The following is a 14,069-nucleotide window of genomic DNA, read 5'->3' as shown; positions in this document are numbered from 1 at the left end:
AGTAAAAAGAGAGAAATATCCAACACACCGAACACATAAGATGAGAGAAAGGTAAGGTGAAAGGTAAGTAGGAAGCAGTCTTTATACAGTCTCCGTGGTGTAGTGGTAAGACACTCGTCTGGCGTTCCGCGAGCGCTTTGTCAGGGGTTCGTATCCTGGCCGGGGAGGATTTACTGGGCGCAATTCCTTAACTGTAGCCTCTGTTTAACTCAACAGTAAAATGTGTACTTGGATGTAACAAGGATTCTTCGCGGCGGGGATCGTATTCCAGGGACCTGCCCGAAACGCTACGCGTACTAGTGGCTCTACAAGAATGTAACAACTCTTCTATATATCTCAAAAAAATAAAAAAATAAAAATATATGGGAGCCCCACAGAGCCTTGTGGGGCTCCCACCTGCATGATCACACATGCTTTTCTACCATCTCTTTATATATATTTGCAATTATTTGATATGAAACTTTATTACAAAATAAGTTACAAATCTGGTATTGTCATCCTTGGTGATATTTAGTGTCCTCTGATTATCCCGGACATTTGATGGTGCTACAAAGCCTTCCCGGTTTGGTGCCTTCTTTTGATAATTACTTACTTACTAATTTGGTTACATACAAGGTACAAAGTTAGTCGTCACAGGCTGTTGAGTTCTTGTAGCTCCTCAGATAGCAGGTAGGAACCCTGAATGTCGTGTGCAGTTCCCTGTATTGCCACACTCAGCTGCTGGAAGAAGCTGCCGGCTGTAGGTTTCTCTGCTTGTTTCAATTAGCATAGAACCCATGGTAGAACCCATGGTAGAACCCATGATAGAACCCATGGTAGAACCCATGATAGAACCCATGGAGACCGAGAACTCATGATATAACCCATGGTGGTGTTAGAGGGCGCCGGGAACCCCAACACCGGGTTCCGTTAAGGAAATATCGATGCTGATTACCGTCATTGGCGAGATACCTTATCACACTTGACACGTGCCTCGTGTGCGGGTGTTTGCTGGGTCATGTGTGGTAGGAGGAGCCTGGCTGCCTCTTATGACCACCAACATGGGCGGGCGCTGGGAGGCCGGCCAAGTGTAGAGGCTGGACGGATGGTCAGCTGGCCATGGCAGGTTCACTCATGACGTACAAGATTTCTCTCCCTCAGGAAAACAATTATTCATTATCTATAAGACTAAAAGGTATATTCGGTTCGTGTTATAAATTATGCCCATTTAGCAACTGAAGAGAGAAAGTAACCGCCATTGAGATATGATAACGTGATCCGGATGTACATTTAAGGGTTGTAGGGGGCGAGGTGTGCTGCCAACTGTGAGTGCAGGTGGCTGCAGAAGCCCTCCAACCACTGGACCTAACACAGGTCTACCAGTTTACCTCTCTTGTTTCTTCGTGTAAACCAAGGCGACTTGTGGCTCGTAAGCTGAGGAGGGCCAAGTGTCTGCAGCGACACTCAAGATGGTGGCCGCGTCCAGCTGGAGGAGCACGTCCTCTGTGTTGCTGGCCGCCTTGTCTCTTGTCTTGTTGCTCGCAAGTCCTTCTGGCGGGAACCAGGTCAACACCTACCGTAGGGGCCCTTACAACCCCCACCACTTGTAAGACCATAATATATCTTGTATTAACCACCCTCTTATTGTTATATTCTACTGGTAAATAACACCTTAAAAGTATTTAATTATACTGTACACACACACATATATAGGCCCTTAGGATTCTGTACATCGGGTGATTGGCAGTTGAGAGGCGGGACCAAAGAGCCGAAGCTCAACTCCCACAAGCACAACTAGGTGAGCACACACACACCATCGTTCAGGACCTGGTATACCACTTATGTAAGACCAATCCTGGAGTATGCAGCTCCAGCCTGGAGTTCATACCTAGTTAAACACAAGACAAAGTTAGAGAAGATTCAGAGGTATGCCACCAGGCTGGTCCCGAAACTGAGAGGTATGAGCTACAAGGAAAGGCTAAGGGAGCTGAACCTCACATCCCTGGAAAACAGAGAAGTAAGGGGAGACATGATAACCACCTACAAAATTCTCAAGGGAATTGACAGGGTGGACAAAGACAAACTCTTTAGCACAGGTGGGACACGAACAAGGGGACACAGGTGGAAACTTAGTACCCAGATGAGCCACAGAGACATTAGAATTTTTTCAATGTCAAGAGTAGTTAACAAATGGAATGCATTAAGTAATGATGTGGTGGAGGCTGACTCCATACACAGTTTCATATGTAGATTTGATAGATCCCAATAGGCTCAGGAATCTGTACTCCAGTTGATTGACAGTTGAGAGGCGGGACCAAAGAGCCAGAGCTCAACCCCCGCAAGCACATCTAGGTGAGTACAGGAGCGGTAGTGATAGTTTTTACCTAGACGTGCTTGCTGGGTCGAGCTCCAGCGTCCACGCCCAACCTATTGAACATTTTGTAGTGTAATGGAATACCTCTGTTCTTTCACTGCTCTTATTGTATTTATATTTGTGTGTCAACTTCGACCACGTCTTCGCCCAACGCACTCCAATTATTTACAATCCCGATATTGAAGGATTTATGTATGACATCTGGAGTATACCTGGATGGTACCTGGATGAGGTTCTAGGAGTTCTACTCTCCAAGCCCGGCCCGGGGCCAGGCATGACTTGTGAGAGCTTGGTCCACCAGGCTGTTGCTTGGAGCGGCCTGCAGGCCCACATACCCACCACAGCCCGGTTGGTCCAGCACTTCTTGCAGATAAGTGTTCAGTTTTTGTTAAAGACTTCCACTTTTCTTCCGGTAATCTTTCTTATACTTGCTGGGAGTATATTAAACATTTGTGGACCTCTGATGTTCATACAGTGTTCTCTGTGTCTATGGCATCTCTGTTCTTCACCGGCTCTGTTCAGCATTTCCTACCATATCGTTCACTCCAGTATGTTGTTATTTTACTATGTAAATTTGGGACCTGGCCCTCCAGTATTTTCCATGTGTATATTATTTGATACCTCTCGTGTCTCCTTTCTAGAGAGTACATTCTGAGAGCTGTGAGACGATCCCAATAATTTAGGTGCTTTATCGTGTCTGCGTGCCGTATATGTTCTCTGTATTCCCTCTTATTTCAGCAATCTCTCCTGCTCTGAAGGGGGAAGGGAGTACTGAGCAGTACTCAAGACGGGACAGCACAAGTAATTTGAAGAGTACAACCATTGTGATGGGATCCCTGGATTTGAAGGTTCTCGTAATCCATCCGATCATTTTTCTGGCTGACGCAATATTTGCTTGGTAATGCTCCCTAAACGTTAGGTCGTCAGACATCATTATTCCCAAATCCTTGACATGCTGTTACCTAAGTACTTGGAATTTATCATTGTTAGTCATTATGTTATTTTTCTGCTCCCCAGACGAAAATTTTATTAATATCAACTTGTAGTTTTTGAATGTTCTTCAGAAGTAATTTTCATGCTGATTTTTGTGTTATCTGCAAAAGATGACACGAAGCTGTGACTTTTTGTCTATATCAAAGTTATTTTTGTCTATATCTGAAATGAGAATAAGGAAAAACAGTGGTGCCAGAACTGTGCCCTGTAGTATAGTTTTTCACTATGCTTGGACTCGATTTTATTTGATTAACTGTTACTCTTCGCGTTCTGTCCTACTTTACATGTTATTCCTACTGACCTTATTTATTGGGCCATCACTTCAGTCACATTTATCAAAGGCCTTGGCAAAATCCGTGTATACAACATCTGCAATTTTTCTTCTAATGGATCTGTGATTTTGTTATAGTGGTTGAGTAGCAGTGAAAAGCATGACCTTCCCGCTCTATATCCATGTTGTCCTGGGTTGTGGAGGTCATTTCTCTCCACAACACTGCAGATATGAATTTTGCCCCGAGGGGCGAGTTTATTGGCTAGCGTCACTCATCCTGTGAGTGGACATACCGCCATAGTGACAGTATTGGGCAGCGCCACTCATCCTGTGAGTGGACACACCGCCATAGTAACAGTATTGGGCAGTGCCACTCATCCTGTGAGTGGACATACCGCCATAGTAACAGTATTGGGCAGTGCCACTCATCCCGTGAGTGAACACACCGCCATAGTGACAGTATTGGGCAACGTCACTCATCCTGTGAGTGGACACACCGCCATAGTGACAGTATTGGGCAGCGCCACTCATCCCGTGAGTGAACACACCGCCATAGTGACAGTATTGGGCAGCGCCACTCATCCTGTGAGTGGACACACCGCCATAGTGACAGTATTGGGCAGCGCCACTCATCCTGTGAGTGAACACACCGCCATAGTGACAGTATTGGGCAGCGCCACTCATCCTGTGAGTGGACACACCGCCATAGTGACAGTATTGGGCAGCGCCACTCATCCTGTGAGTGAACACACCGCCATAGTGACAGTATTGGGCAGCGCCACTCATCCTGTGAGTGGACACACCGCCATAGTGACAGTATTGGGCAGCGCCACTCATCCTGTGAGTGGACACACCGCCATAGCAGCATGTACAACACTCCCCAATAGGAAGAAAACCCGCTGGGTTGTTCATCCTGTCACTTGTACCCAGACACAACTGGGACTTGTTTAATTGTCTCAAGTATGCAGATATGACTCCTGATCACTCTCTCAAACACTTACATTATGTGGGGCGCCAGTGCGACTGGTCTGTTGTTCTTAGTCAATTCCTTGTTCTGTACCTTGTGTAGAGGCGCTATATAGATATAGTTGTTACATTCTTGTACAGCCACTAGTATCTGTGATATATGTGCTTCTGGAACCTTCCCCGTGTCCAAACTTTTTCTTCACACTACACTGAGTGCTTGTGCTACTGGCACTTTACATTTCTTTATAAATATTGAATTCCATGAGTTTGGACTCGGGATCGAGTGCATGTTGTCAATCTCTTTCAAAATCTGCAGAGTTCGTGTTGATATCGTGAATATTGAGTTGGTTCAGTATTGGTTGGTTTATATCGGTTTAATTTTGAGGGCTTGGATATCATGCATAAATAGCAGTCCGGTTCTTCCACTTTCATTCTGTTAACTTGGGTGCTAAACACGTCCTCATATTGCTTTCTTAGCATTTCACTAATTTGTTTGCCGTCCTCTGTGTATGAACCTTCACTTGTAAGTATAGGTCCAATACTGACGGAGGTTTTTAACTTAGATTTCGCCCATGTAAAGAAGTATTTTAGATTTTCTTTATCTCTTGTATGACTTATAAATGCGTTTCTTCAGTCTGATACGGTTGTTTCTGTCACTGCGTTATTTATAAATAAATAAATATGTTTATTCAGGTAAGGTACATACATACGAGTGATGTTACATTAATGGATTGATATATAGATAGAGCTAGTACATACAATGCCTAAAGCCACTATTACGCAATGCGTTTCGGGCATTTCTTCTATCTCCCTTATTAACGTTCTTCGTCTCGAGTGTCCATCTACGTTACCTCTTCCTCATGTTAATTGCCCCACAGTCGTAGCCATTCCTGAACCATTCTCACTAACATATGCATCTTGTTAAAACTTCCATGGACAGTGTTAGAGATTTTACACTAAATATACTGTAGTATAATTGTCAGTGTTATGTATCAGTCAGTAATATCAGTATCACGTTATCAGTGTCAATACTTGCAGCAGGTGGCCAGGTGTGGCCCCCCACCTTCCTCCTGACCATGATAGTGCAGGTGGCCAGGTGTGGCCCCACCTTCCTCCTGACCATGATAGTGCAGGTGGCCAGGTGTGCCCCCCCCCCCCCCACCTTCCTCCCGACCATGATAGTGCAGGTGGCCAGGTGTGGCCCCACCTTCCTCCCGACCATGATAGTGCAGGTGGCCAGGTGCCCCCCACCTTCCTCCCGACCATGATAGTGCAGGTGGCCAGGTGTGGCCCCCCCTTCCTCCCGACCATGATAGTGCAGGTGGCCAGGTGTGCCCCCACCTTCCTCCCGACCATGATAGTGCAGGTGGCCAGGTGTGCCCCCACCTTCCTCCCGATCATGATAGTGCAGGTGGCCAGGTGTGCCCCCCACCTTCCTCCCGACCATGATAGTGCAGGTGGCCAGGTGTGGCCCCACCACCTTCCTCCCGACCATGATAGTGCAGGTGGCCAGGTGTGGCCCCACCTTCCTCCCGACCATGATAGTGCAGGTGGCCAGGTGTGGCCCCCACCTTCCTCCCGACCATGATAGTGCAGGTGGCCAGGTGTGGCCCCACCTTCCTCCCGACCATGATAGTGCAGGTGGCCAGGTGTGCCCCCCACCTTCCTCCCGACCATGATAGTGCAGGTGGCCAGGTGTGGCCCCACCTTCCTCCCGACCATGATAGTGCAGGTGGCCAGGTGTGGCCCCCCACCTTCCTCCCGACCATGATAGTGCAGGTGGCCAGGTGTGGCCCCACCTTCCTCCCGACCATGATAGTGCAGGTGGCCAGGTGTGCCCCCCACCTTCCTCCCGACCATGATAGTGCAGGTGGCCAAGTGTGGCCCCCCACCTTCCTCCCGACCATGATAGTGCAGGTGGCCAAGTGTGGCCCCCACCTTCCTCCTGACCATGATAGTGCAGGTGGCCAAGTGTGGCCCCCCACCTTCCTCCCGACCATGATAGTGCAGGTGGCCAGGTGTGCCCCCACCTTCCTCCCGACCATGATAGTGCAGGTGGCCAAGTGTGGCCACCACCTTCCTCCCGACCATGATAGTGCAGGTGGCCAGGTGTGGCCCCCCACCTTCCTCCCGACCATGATAGTGCAGGTGGCCAAGTGTGGCCACCACCTTCCTCCCGACCATGATAGTGCAGGTGGCCAGGTGTGCCCCCACCTTCCTCCCGACCATGATAGTGCAGGTGGCCAAGTGTGGCCACCACCTTCCTCCCGACCATGATAGTGCAGGTGGCCAGGTGTGGCCCCACCTTCCTCCCGACCATGATAGTGCAGGTGGCCAGGTGTGCCCCCCCACCTTCCTCCCGACCATGATAGTGCAGGTGGCCAGGTGTGCCCCCCACCTTCCTCCCGACCATGATAGTGCAGGTGGCCAGGTGTGGCCCCCCACCTTCCTCCCGACCATGATAGTGCAGGTGGCCAGGTGTGGCCCCACCTTCCTCCCGACCATGATAGTGCAGGTGGCCAGGTGTGGCCCCCCCACCTTCCTCCCGACCATGATAGTGCAGGTGGCCAGGTGTGGCCCCACCTTCCTCCCGACCATGATAGTGCAGGTGGCCAAGTGTGGCCCCCCCTTCCTCCCGACCATGATAGTGCAGGTGGCCAAGTGTGGCCCCCCCCTTCCTCCCGACCATGATAGTGCAGGTGGCCCGGTGTGGCCCCCCCACCTTCCTCGCGACCATGATAGTGCAGGTGGCCAGGTGTGGCCCCACCACCTTCCTCCCGACCATGATAGTGCAGGTGGCCAGGTGTGGCCCCCCCACCTTCCTCCCGACCATGATAGTGCAGGTGGCCCGGTGTGGCCCCCCCACCTTCCTCCCGACCATGATAGTGCAGGTGGCCAGGTGTGGCCCCACCACCTTCCTCCCGACCATGATAGTGCAGGTGGCCAGGTGTGGCCCCCACCTTCCTCCCGACCATGATAGTGCAGGTGGCCAGGTGTGCCCCCCCCCCTTCCTCCCGACCATGATAGTGCAGGTGGCCAGGTGTGCCCCCCCCCTTCCTCCCGACCATGATAGTGCAGGTGGCCAAGTGTGGCCCCCCCCTTCCTCCCGACCATGATAGTGCAGGTGGCCAGGTGTGGCCCCCCACCTTCCTCCCGACCATGATAGTGCAGGTGGCCAGGTGTGGCCCCCCCACCTTCCTCCCGACCATGATAGTGCAGGTGGCCAGGTGTGGCCCCACCACCTTCCTCCCGACCATGATAGTGCAGGTGGCCAGGTGTGGCCCCCCCACCTTCCTCCCGACCATGATAGTGCAGGTGGCCCGGTGTGGCCCCCCCACCTTCCTCCCGACCATGATAGTGCAGGTGGCCAGGTGTGGCCCCACCACCTTCCTCCCGACCATGATAGTGCAGGTGGCCAGGTGTGGCCCCCACCTTCCTCCCGACCATGATAGTGCAGGTGGCCAGGTGTGCCCCCCCCTTCCTCCCGACCATGATAGTGCAGGTGGCCAGGTGTGCCCCCCCCCTTCCTCCCGACCATGATAGTGCAGGTGGCCAAGTGTGGCCCCCCCCTTCCTCCCGACCATGATAGTGCAGGTGGCCAGGTGTGGCCCCCCACCTTCCTCCCGACCATGATAGTGCAGGTGGCCAGGTGTGGCCCCCCCACCTTCCTCCCGACCATGATAGTGCAGGTGGCCAAGTGTGCCCCCCACCTTCCTCCCGACCATGATAGTGCAGGTGGCCAGGTGTGGCCCCCACCTTCCTCCCGACCATGATAGTGCAGGTGGCCAGGTGTGCCCCCCACCTTCCTCCCGACCATGATAGTGCAGGTGGCCAGGTGTGCCCCCACCTTCCTCCCGACCATGATAGTGCAGGTGGCCAGGTGTGCCCCCCCCTTCCTCCCGACCATGATAGTGCAGGTGGCCAAGTGTGGCCCCCCCCTTCCTCCCGACCATGATAGTGCAGGTGGCCAAGTGTGGCCCCCCCCTTCCTCCCGACCATGATAGTGCAGGTGGCCAGGTGTGCCCCCCCCTTCCTCCCGACCATGATAGTGCAGGTGGCCAGGTGTGGCCCACCACCTTCCTCCCGACCATGAAAGTGCAGGTGGCCAGGTGTGCCCCACCACCTTCCTCCCGACCATGATAGTGCAGGTGGCCAGGTGTGGCCCCCACCTTCCTCCCGACCATGATAGTGCAGGTGGCCAGGTGTGGCCCCCACCTTCCTCCCGACCATGATAGTGCAGGTGGCCAGGTGTGCCCCCCCCCTTCCTCCCGACCATGATAGTGCAGGTGGCCAGGTGTGGCCCCCCCCTTCCTCCCGACCATGATAGTGCAGGTGGCCAGGTGTGCCCCCCCCTTCCTCCCGACCATGATAGTGCAGGTGGCCAGGTGTGGCCCCCCACCTTCCTCCCGACCATGATAGTGCAGGTGGCCAGGTGTGGCCCCCCACCTTCCTCCCGACCATGATAGTGCAGGTGGCCAGGTGTGGCCCCCCACCTTCCTCCCGACCATGATAGTGCAGGTGGCCAGGTGTGGCCCACCACCTTCCTCCCGACCATGATAGTGCAGGTGGCCAGGTGTGCCCCCCACCTTCCTCCCGACCATGATAGTGCAGGTGGCCAGGTGTGGCCCCCCACCTTCCTCCCGACCATGATAGTGCAGGTGGCCAGGTGTGGCCCCCCCACCTTCCTCCCGACCATGATAGTGCAGGTGGCCAGGTGTGGCCCCACCTTCCACCCGACCATGATAGTGCAGGTGGCCAGGTGTGGCCCCCCCACCTTCCTCCCGACCATGATAGTGCAGGTGGCCAGGTGTGCCCCCCACCTTCCTCCCGACCATGATAGTGCAGGTGGCCAGGTGTGGCCCCCCACCTTCCTCCCGACCTTGATAGTGCAGGTGGCCAGGTGTGGCCCCACCTTCCTCCCGACCATGATAGTGCAGGTGGCCAGGTGTGGCCCCCCCACCTTCCTCCCGACCATGATAGTGCAGGTGGCCAGGTGTGGCCCCCACCTTCCTCCCGACCATGATAGTGCAGGTGGCCAGGTGTGGCCCACCCACCTTCCTCCCGACCATGATAGTGCAGGTGGCCAGGTGTGGCCCCACCTTCCTCCCGACCATGATAGTGCAGGTGGCCAGGTGTGGCCCCCCACCTTCCTCCCGACCATGATAGTGCAGGTGGCCAGGTGTGGCCCCCCACCTTCCTCCCGACCATGATAGTGCAGGTGGCCAGGTGTGGCCCCCCCCCCACCTTCCTCCCGACCATGATAGTGCAGGTGGCCAGGTGTGGCCCCACCTTCCTCCCGACCATGATAGTGCAGGTGGCCAGGTGTGGCCCCCCACCTTCCTCCCGACCATGATAGTGCAGGTGGCCAGGTGTGGCCCCCCACCTTCCTCCCGACCATGATAGTGCAGGTGGCCAGGTGTGCCCCCCCCCACCTTCCTCCCGACCATGATAGTGCAGGTGGCCAGGTGTGGCCCCCACCTTCCTCCCGACCATGATAGTGCAGGTGGCCAGGTGTGGCCCCACCTTCCTCCCGACCATGATAGTGCAGGTGGCCAAGTGTGGCCCCACCTTCCTCCCGACCATGATAGTGCAGGTGGCCAGGTGTGGCCCCCCACCTTCCTCCCGACCATGATAGTGCAGGTGGCCAGGTGTGGCCCCCCCACCTTCCTCCAGACCATGATAGTGCAGGTGGCCAGGTGTGGCCCCACCTTCCTCCCGACCATGATAGTGCAGGTGGCCAGGTGTGGCCCCCCACCTTCCTCCCGACCATGATAGTGCAGGTGGCCAGGTGTGGCCCCCACCTTCCTCCCGACCACGATAGTGCAGGTGGCCAGGTGTGGCCCCACCTTCCTCCCGACCATGATAGTGCAGGTGGCCAGGTGTGGCCCCACCTTCCTCCCGACCATGATAGTGCAGGTGGCCAGGTGTGGCCCCACCTTCCTCCCGACCATGATAGTGCAGGTGGCCAGGTGTGGCCCCACCTTCCTCCCGACCATGATAGTGCAGGTGGCCAGGTGTGGCCCCACCTTCCTCCCGACCATGATAGTGCAGGTGGCCAAGTGTGGCCACCACCTTCCTCCCGACCATGATAGTGCAGGTGGCCAGGTGTGGCCCCCCCACCTTCCTCCCGACCATGATAGTGCAGGTGGCCAGGTGTGGCCCCCCCACCTTCCTCCAGACCATGATAGTGCAGGTGGCCAGGTGTGGCCCCACCTTCCTCCCGACCATGATAGTGCAGGTGGCCAGGTGTGGCCCCCCACCTTCCTCCCGACCATGATAGTGCAGGTGGCCAGGTGTGGCCCCACCTTCCTCCCGACCACGATAGTGCAGGTGGCCAGGTGTGGCCCCACCTTCCTCCCGACCATGATAGTGCAGGTGGCCAGGTGTGGCCCCACCTTCCTCCCGACCATGATAGTGCAGGTGGCCAGGTGTGGCCCCACCTTCCTCCCGACCATGATAGTGCAGGTGGCCAGGTGTGGCCCCACCTTCCTCCCGACCATGATAGTGCAGGTGGCCAGGTGTGGCCCCACCTTCCTCCCGACCATGATAGTGCAGGTGGCCAAGTGTGGCCACCACCTTCCTCCCGACCATGATAGTGCAGGTGGCCAGGTGTGGCCCCCCCCACCTTCCTCCCGACCATGATAGTGCAGGTGGCCAGGTGTGGCCCCCCCACCTTCCTCCCGACCATGATAGTGCAGGTGGCCAGGTGTGGCCCCCCACCTTCCTCCCGACCATGATAGTGCAGGTGGCCAGGTGTGGCCCCACCTTCCTCCTGACCATGATAGTGCAGGTGGCCAGATGTGCCCCCCCCCCCTTCCTCCCGACCATGATAGTGCAGGTGGCCAAGTGTGGCCACCACCTTCCTCCTGACCATGATAGTGCAGGTGGCCAAGTGTGGCCCCCACCTTCCTCCCGACCATGATAGTGCAGGTGGCCAGGTGTGGCCCCCCCCCCCCCCCCCACCTTCCATCTAAGACAAACCTTGTTAATATAATCTTAGACAGTAATGTTTCAGAGTAATTGACATGTCTGTCAACTGTTACCGATTTTTTGTTTCTTTGTTAAGGTCGAGCTGCGCTCTGTTCCTCGTTTGCTTAACTCTCAGGTCCTCTTTCTTCTACAGTCCCGACGGACTCGAAGGCTCCGGGCGACCTACAAGTCCTTCCTTCTTCGGATCTCTCAGAGCTAAACGACAGTTTCCTGCTAAAACCCCGCATCATCTGGTTGACGTCGAGCGTCTGGATCCTGAGGACCTCGAGGGTTTCAGGTCAGAACCTGATGGAAGTAGGAAGGGTTCGACCAAGTTCGGGAACCGGTATTCAGTTCCAGGGCTTGCGTCCAATGGAGGTCGTCCTCGGGTCAACCCCATACCACAGCCTGTAGAGGAGGAGTTCTCATATTTGCCCCCGGAGAAGCCTACCAAAGAAGGCTCGTAAGTAGTAAGGAGCGCGGATATGCTCTACATCTCACAAGTCACTACTGTACATATTATTTAGATATAAACATTAGCACATTGTTGTACAGTAATGGTACGAACCCTACGCTTCCTATAGTGTTTAACACTGTAACCTGCTTCTCATCTCCTTTCTTATTAGCGGTAATCTCTATCATTCAATTTGTGTTCACACTTAAGTCATTATTATATATCTAAATATTTCATATAATTATTATTATTATTATTATTTTATAAATATTATTATTTTTATAATTATTATTTCCATTATTATTATATATTTTATGAACAAAATGTGTATTTTAAAGAAATGCTTATATTGGGTGTTTTCTTTAAAATAAAATGTAATTACATATGCTATAAACTGTTGAACTCTTATATTAAATTCTGATAGATTAACTGACCCAAGGTTACAAATTTCGCAACGAATTGAAATCAGTAACTGATTTGTCAATTACAATAATTCAGAATATTTGAATTGTGTATTTTCCAAACTGTACACCAGCAATTGTATGACATTGTTTCCGTATATTAATATACGAAAGTATATTAATATACGAAAGTACTTAAGGAAATTCCTGTTTCAATTTTCCTCTGTGGTCTGACACTGTCACATTTGTAATCACGTATTTATCGTGATTTACACACACACACACACACACACACACACACACACACACACACACACACACACACACACACACACAACTAGGAAAACTAGGAAGGGAGGAGGAGTGGCTGTACTGGTGAAAAAACACCTGAAGGTAAGAGAGTTAATATTTGAAAACCCTCGAGATATTGACATAATGGCATTGCAGGTCTGGAATCAGGATGATAAGCTGATAATTTTAAATGCCTACAGTCCACCAGCAAGCAACACATGGACAAAGGAAGAACTAGATGACAAACGAGAGGGCCTCATAATGGTCATGAGAGATATTATTGCACAAGCAGATAAAGATAAATCACGACTGTTGATACTGGGGGACTTCAACTTTAAAGCAATAGACTGGGAGGCCTATGAAGCAAGAACGGAGGACTTTTGGACATGCAGATTTGTGAACCTCATTCTGGAGACATTCTTGTATCAACACATAAAGCAGGCCACAAGAATGAGGGAAGGAGATGTACCATCAGTACTGGATCTAGTATTCACCAGGAAAGAAGAAGAGATATTTGACATCCAGTACCTTCCTCCCTATGCCAAATTTTGCAAAATATACGAGGAAGGCACACAAACATTCTTACCAAAACAGAGATGCAGGGCTAGAACACAGGATTGGTTCAACAGAAATTGTGAGGGCCAGAGACTAAAAGACACAAAAATGGAATCAGTATAGGAAGAGGCCAAACCCCCAAACATACCAGCGATACAAAGATGCGAGAAACAACTATACGGCAGTAAGGAGAGAGGCAGAAAGAAATTTTGAAAAAGGGATAGCGGATAAATATAAAACAGAACCGGGCCTATTCTACAAATTCATAAACAACAAATTGCAGGTAAAGGATAATATCCAGAGGTTGAAAATGGGAAACAGATTCACGGAAAATGAAAATGAAATGTGTGAAACATTAAATGAAAAGTTCCAAAGTGTGTTTGTACAAAATGAAATCTTCAGAGAACCAGACACAATAAGAATTCCAGAGAACAACATAGAGCGTATAGAGGTGTCTAGAGATGAAGTGGAAAATATGCTAAAGGAGCTCAGTAAGAACAAAGCAGTTGGCCCAGATGGAGTTTCACCGTGGGTTCTGAGAGAATGTGCATCTGAGCTCAGCATTCCACTTCACCAGATCTTTCAGGCATCCCTGTGTACAGGAATCATAGCAGACGTGTGGAAACAGGCTAACATAGTTCCAATCTACAAAAGTGGCAGCAGGGAAGACCCCCTCAATTATAGACCTGTATCATTGACAAGTGAAATAGTGAAAGTATTGGAAAAACTAATCAAAAGTAACTCGGTAGAACACCAGGAGAGAAATTATATAATATCAAACAGACAGTATGGTTTTTGATCTGGAAGATCCTGTAT

General features: G+C 52.2%; 1 protein-coding gene across 1 annotated transcript in view; it reads left to right on the top strand.

Annotated features, from left to right (window-relative positions):
• The first annotated feature begins 1,265 nt into the window (after positions 1-1,265).
• The window catches only part of LOC123745537 (hemocytin), a 246,400-nt gene continuing 233,596 nt past the window's right edge, over positions 1,266-14,069 (top strand). The window contains 2 exon segments of the mRNA XM_045726149.2: positions 1,266-1,585; positions 11,707-12,015. Of these exon segments, the coding sequence (XP_045582105.2) occupies positions 1,449-1,585; positions 11,707-12,015 (446 nt within the window). The 5' untranslated portion in view covers positions 1,266-1,448.

The sequence above is a fragment of the Procambarus clarkii genome, chromosome 71 (genome assembly GCF_040958095.1).
Source record: "Procambarus clarkii isolate CNS0578487 chromosome 71, FALCON_Pclarkii_2.0, whole genome shotgun sequence".
Lineage (NCBI taxonomy): Eukaryota > Metazoa > Arthropoda > Malacostraca > Decapoda > Cambaridae > Procambarus > Procambarus clarkii.
The sequence above is the reverse complement of the archived record's forward strand: the minus strand, read 5'-3'. Positions and strand labels throughout refer to the sequence as shown.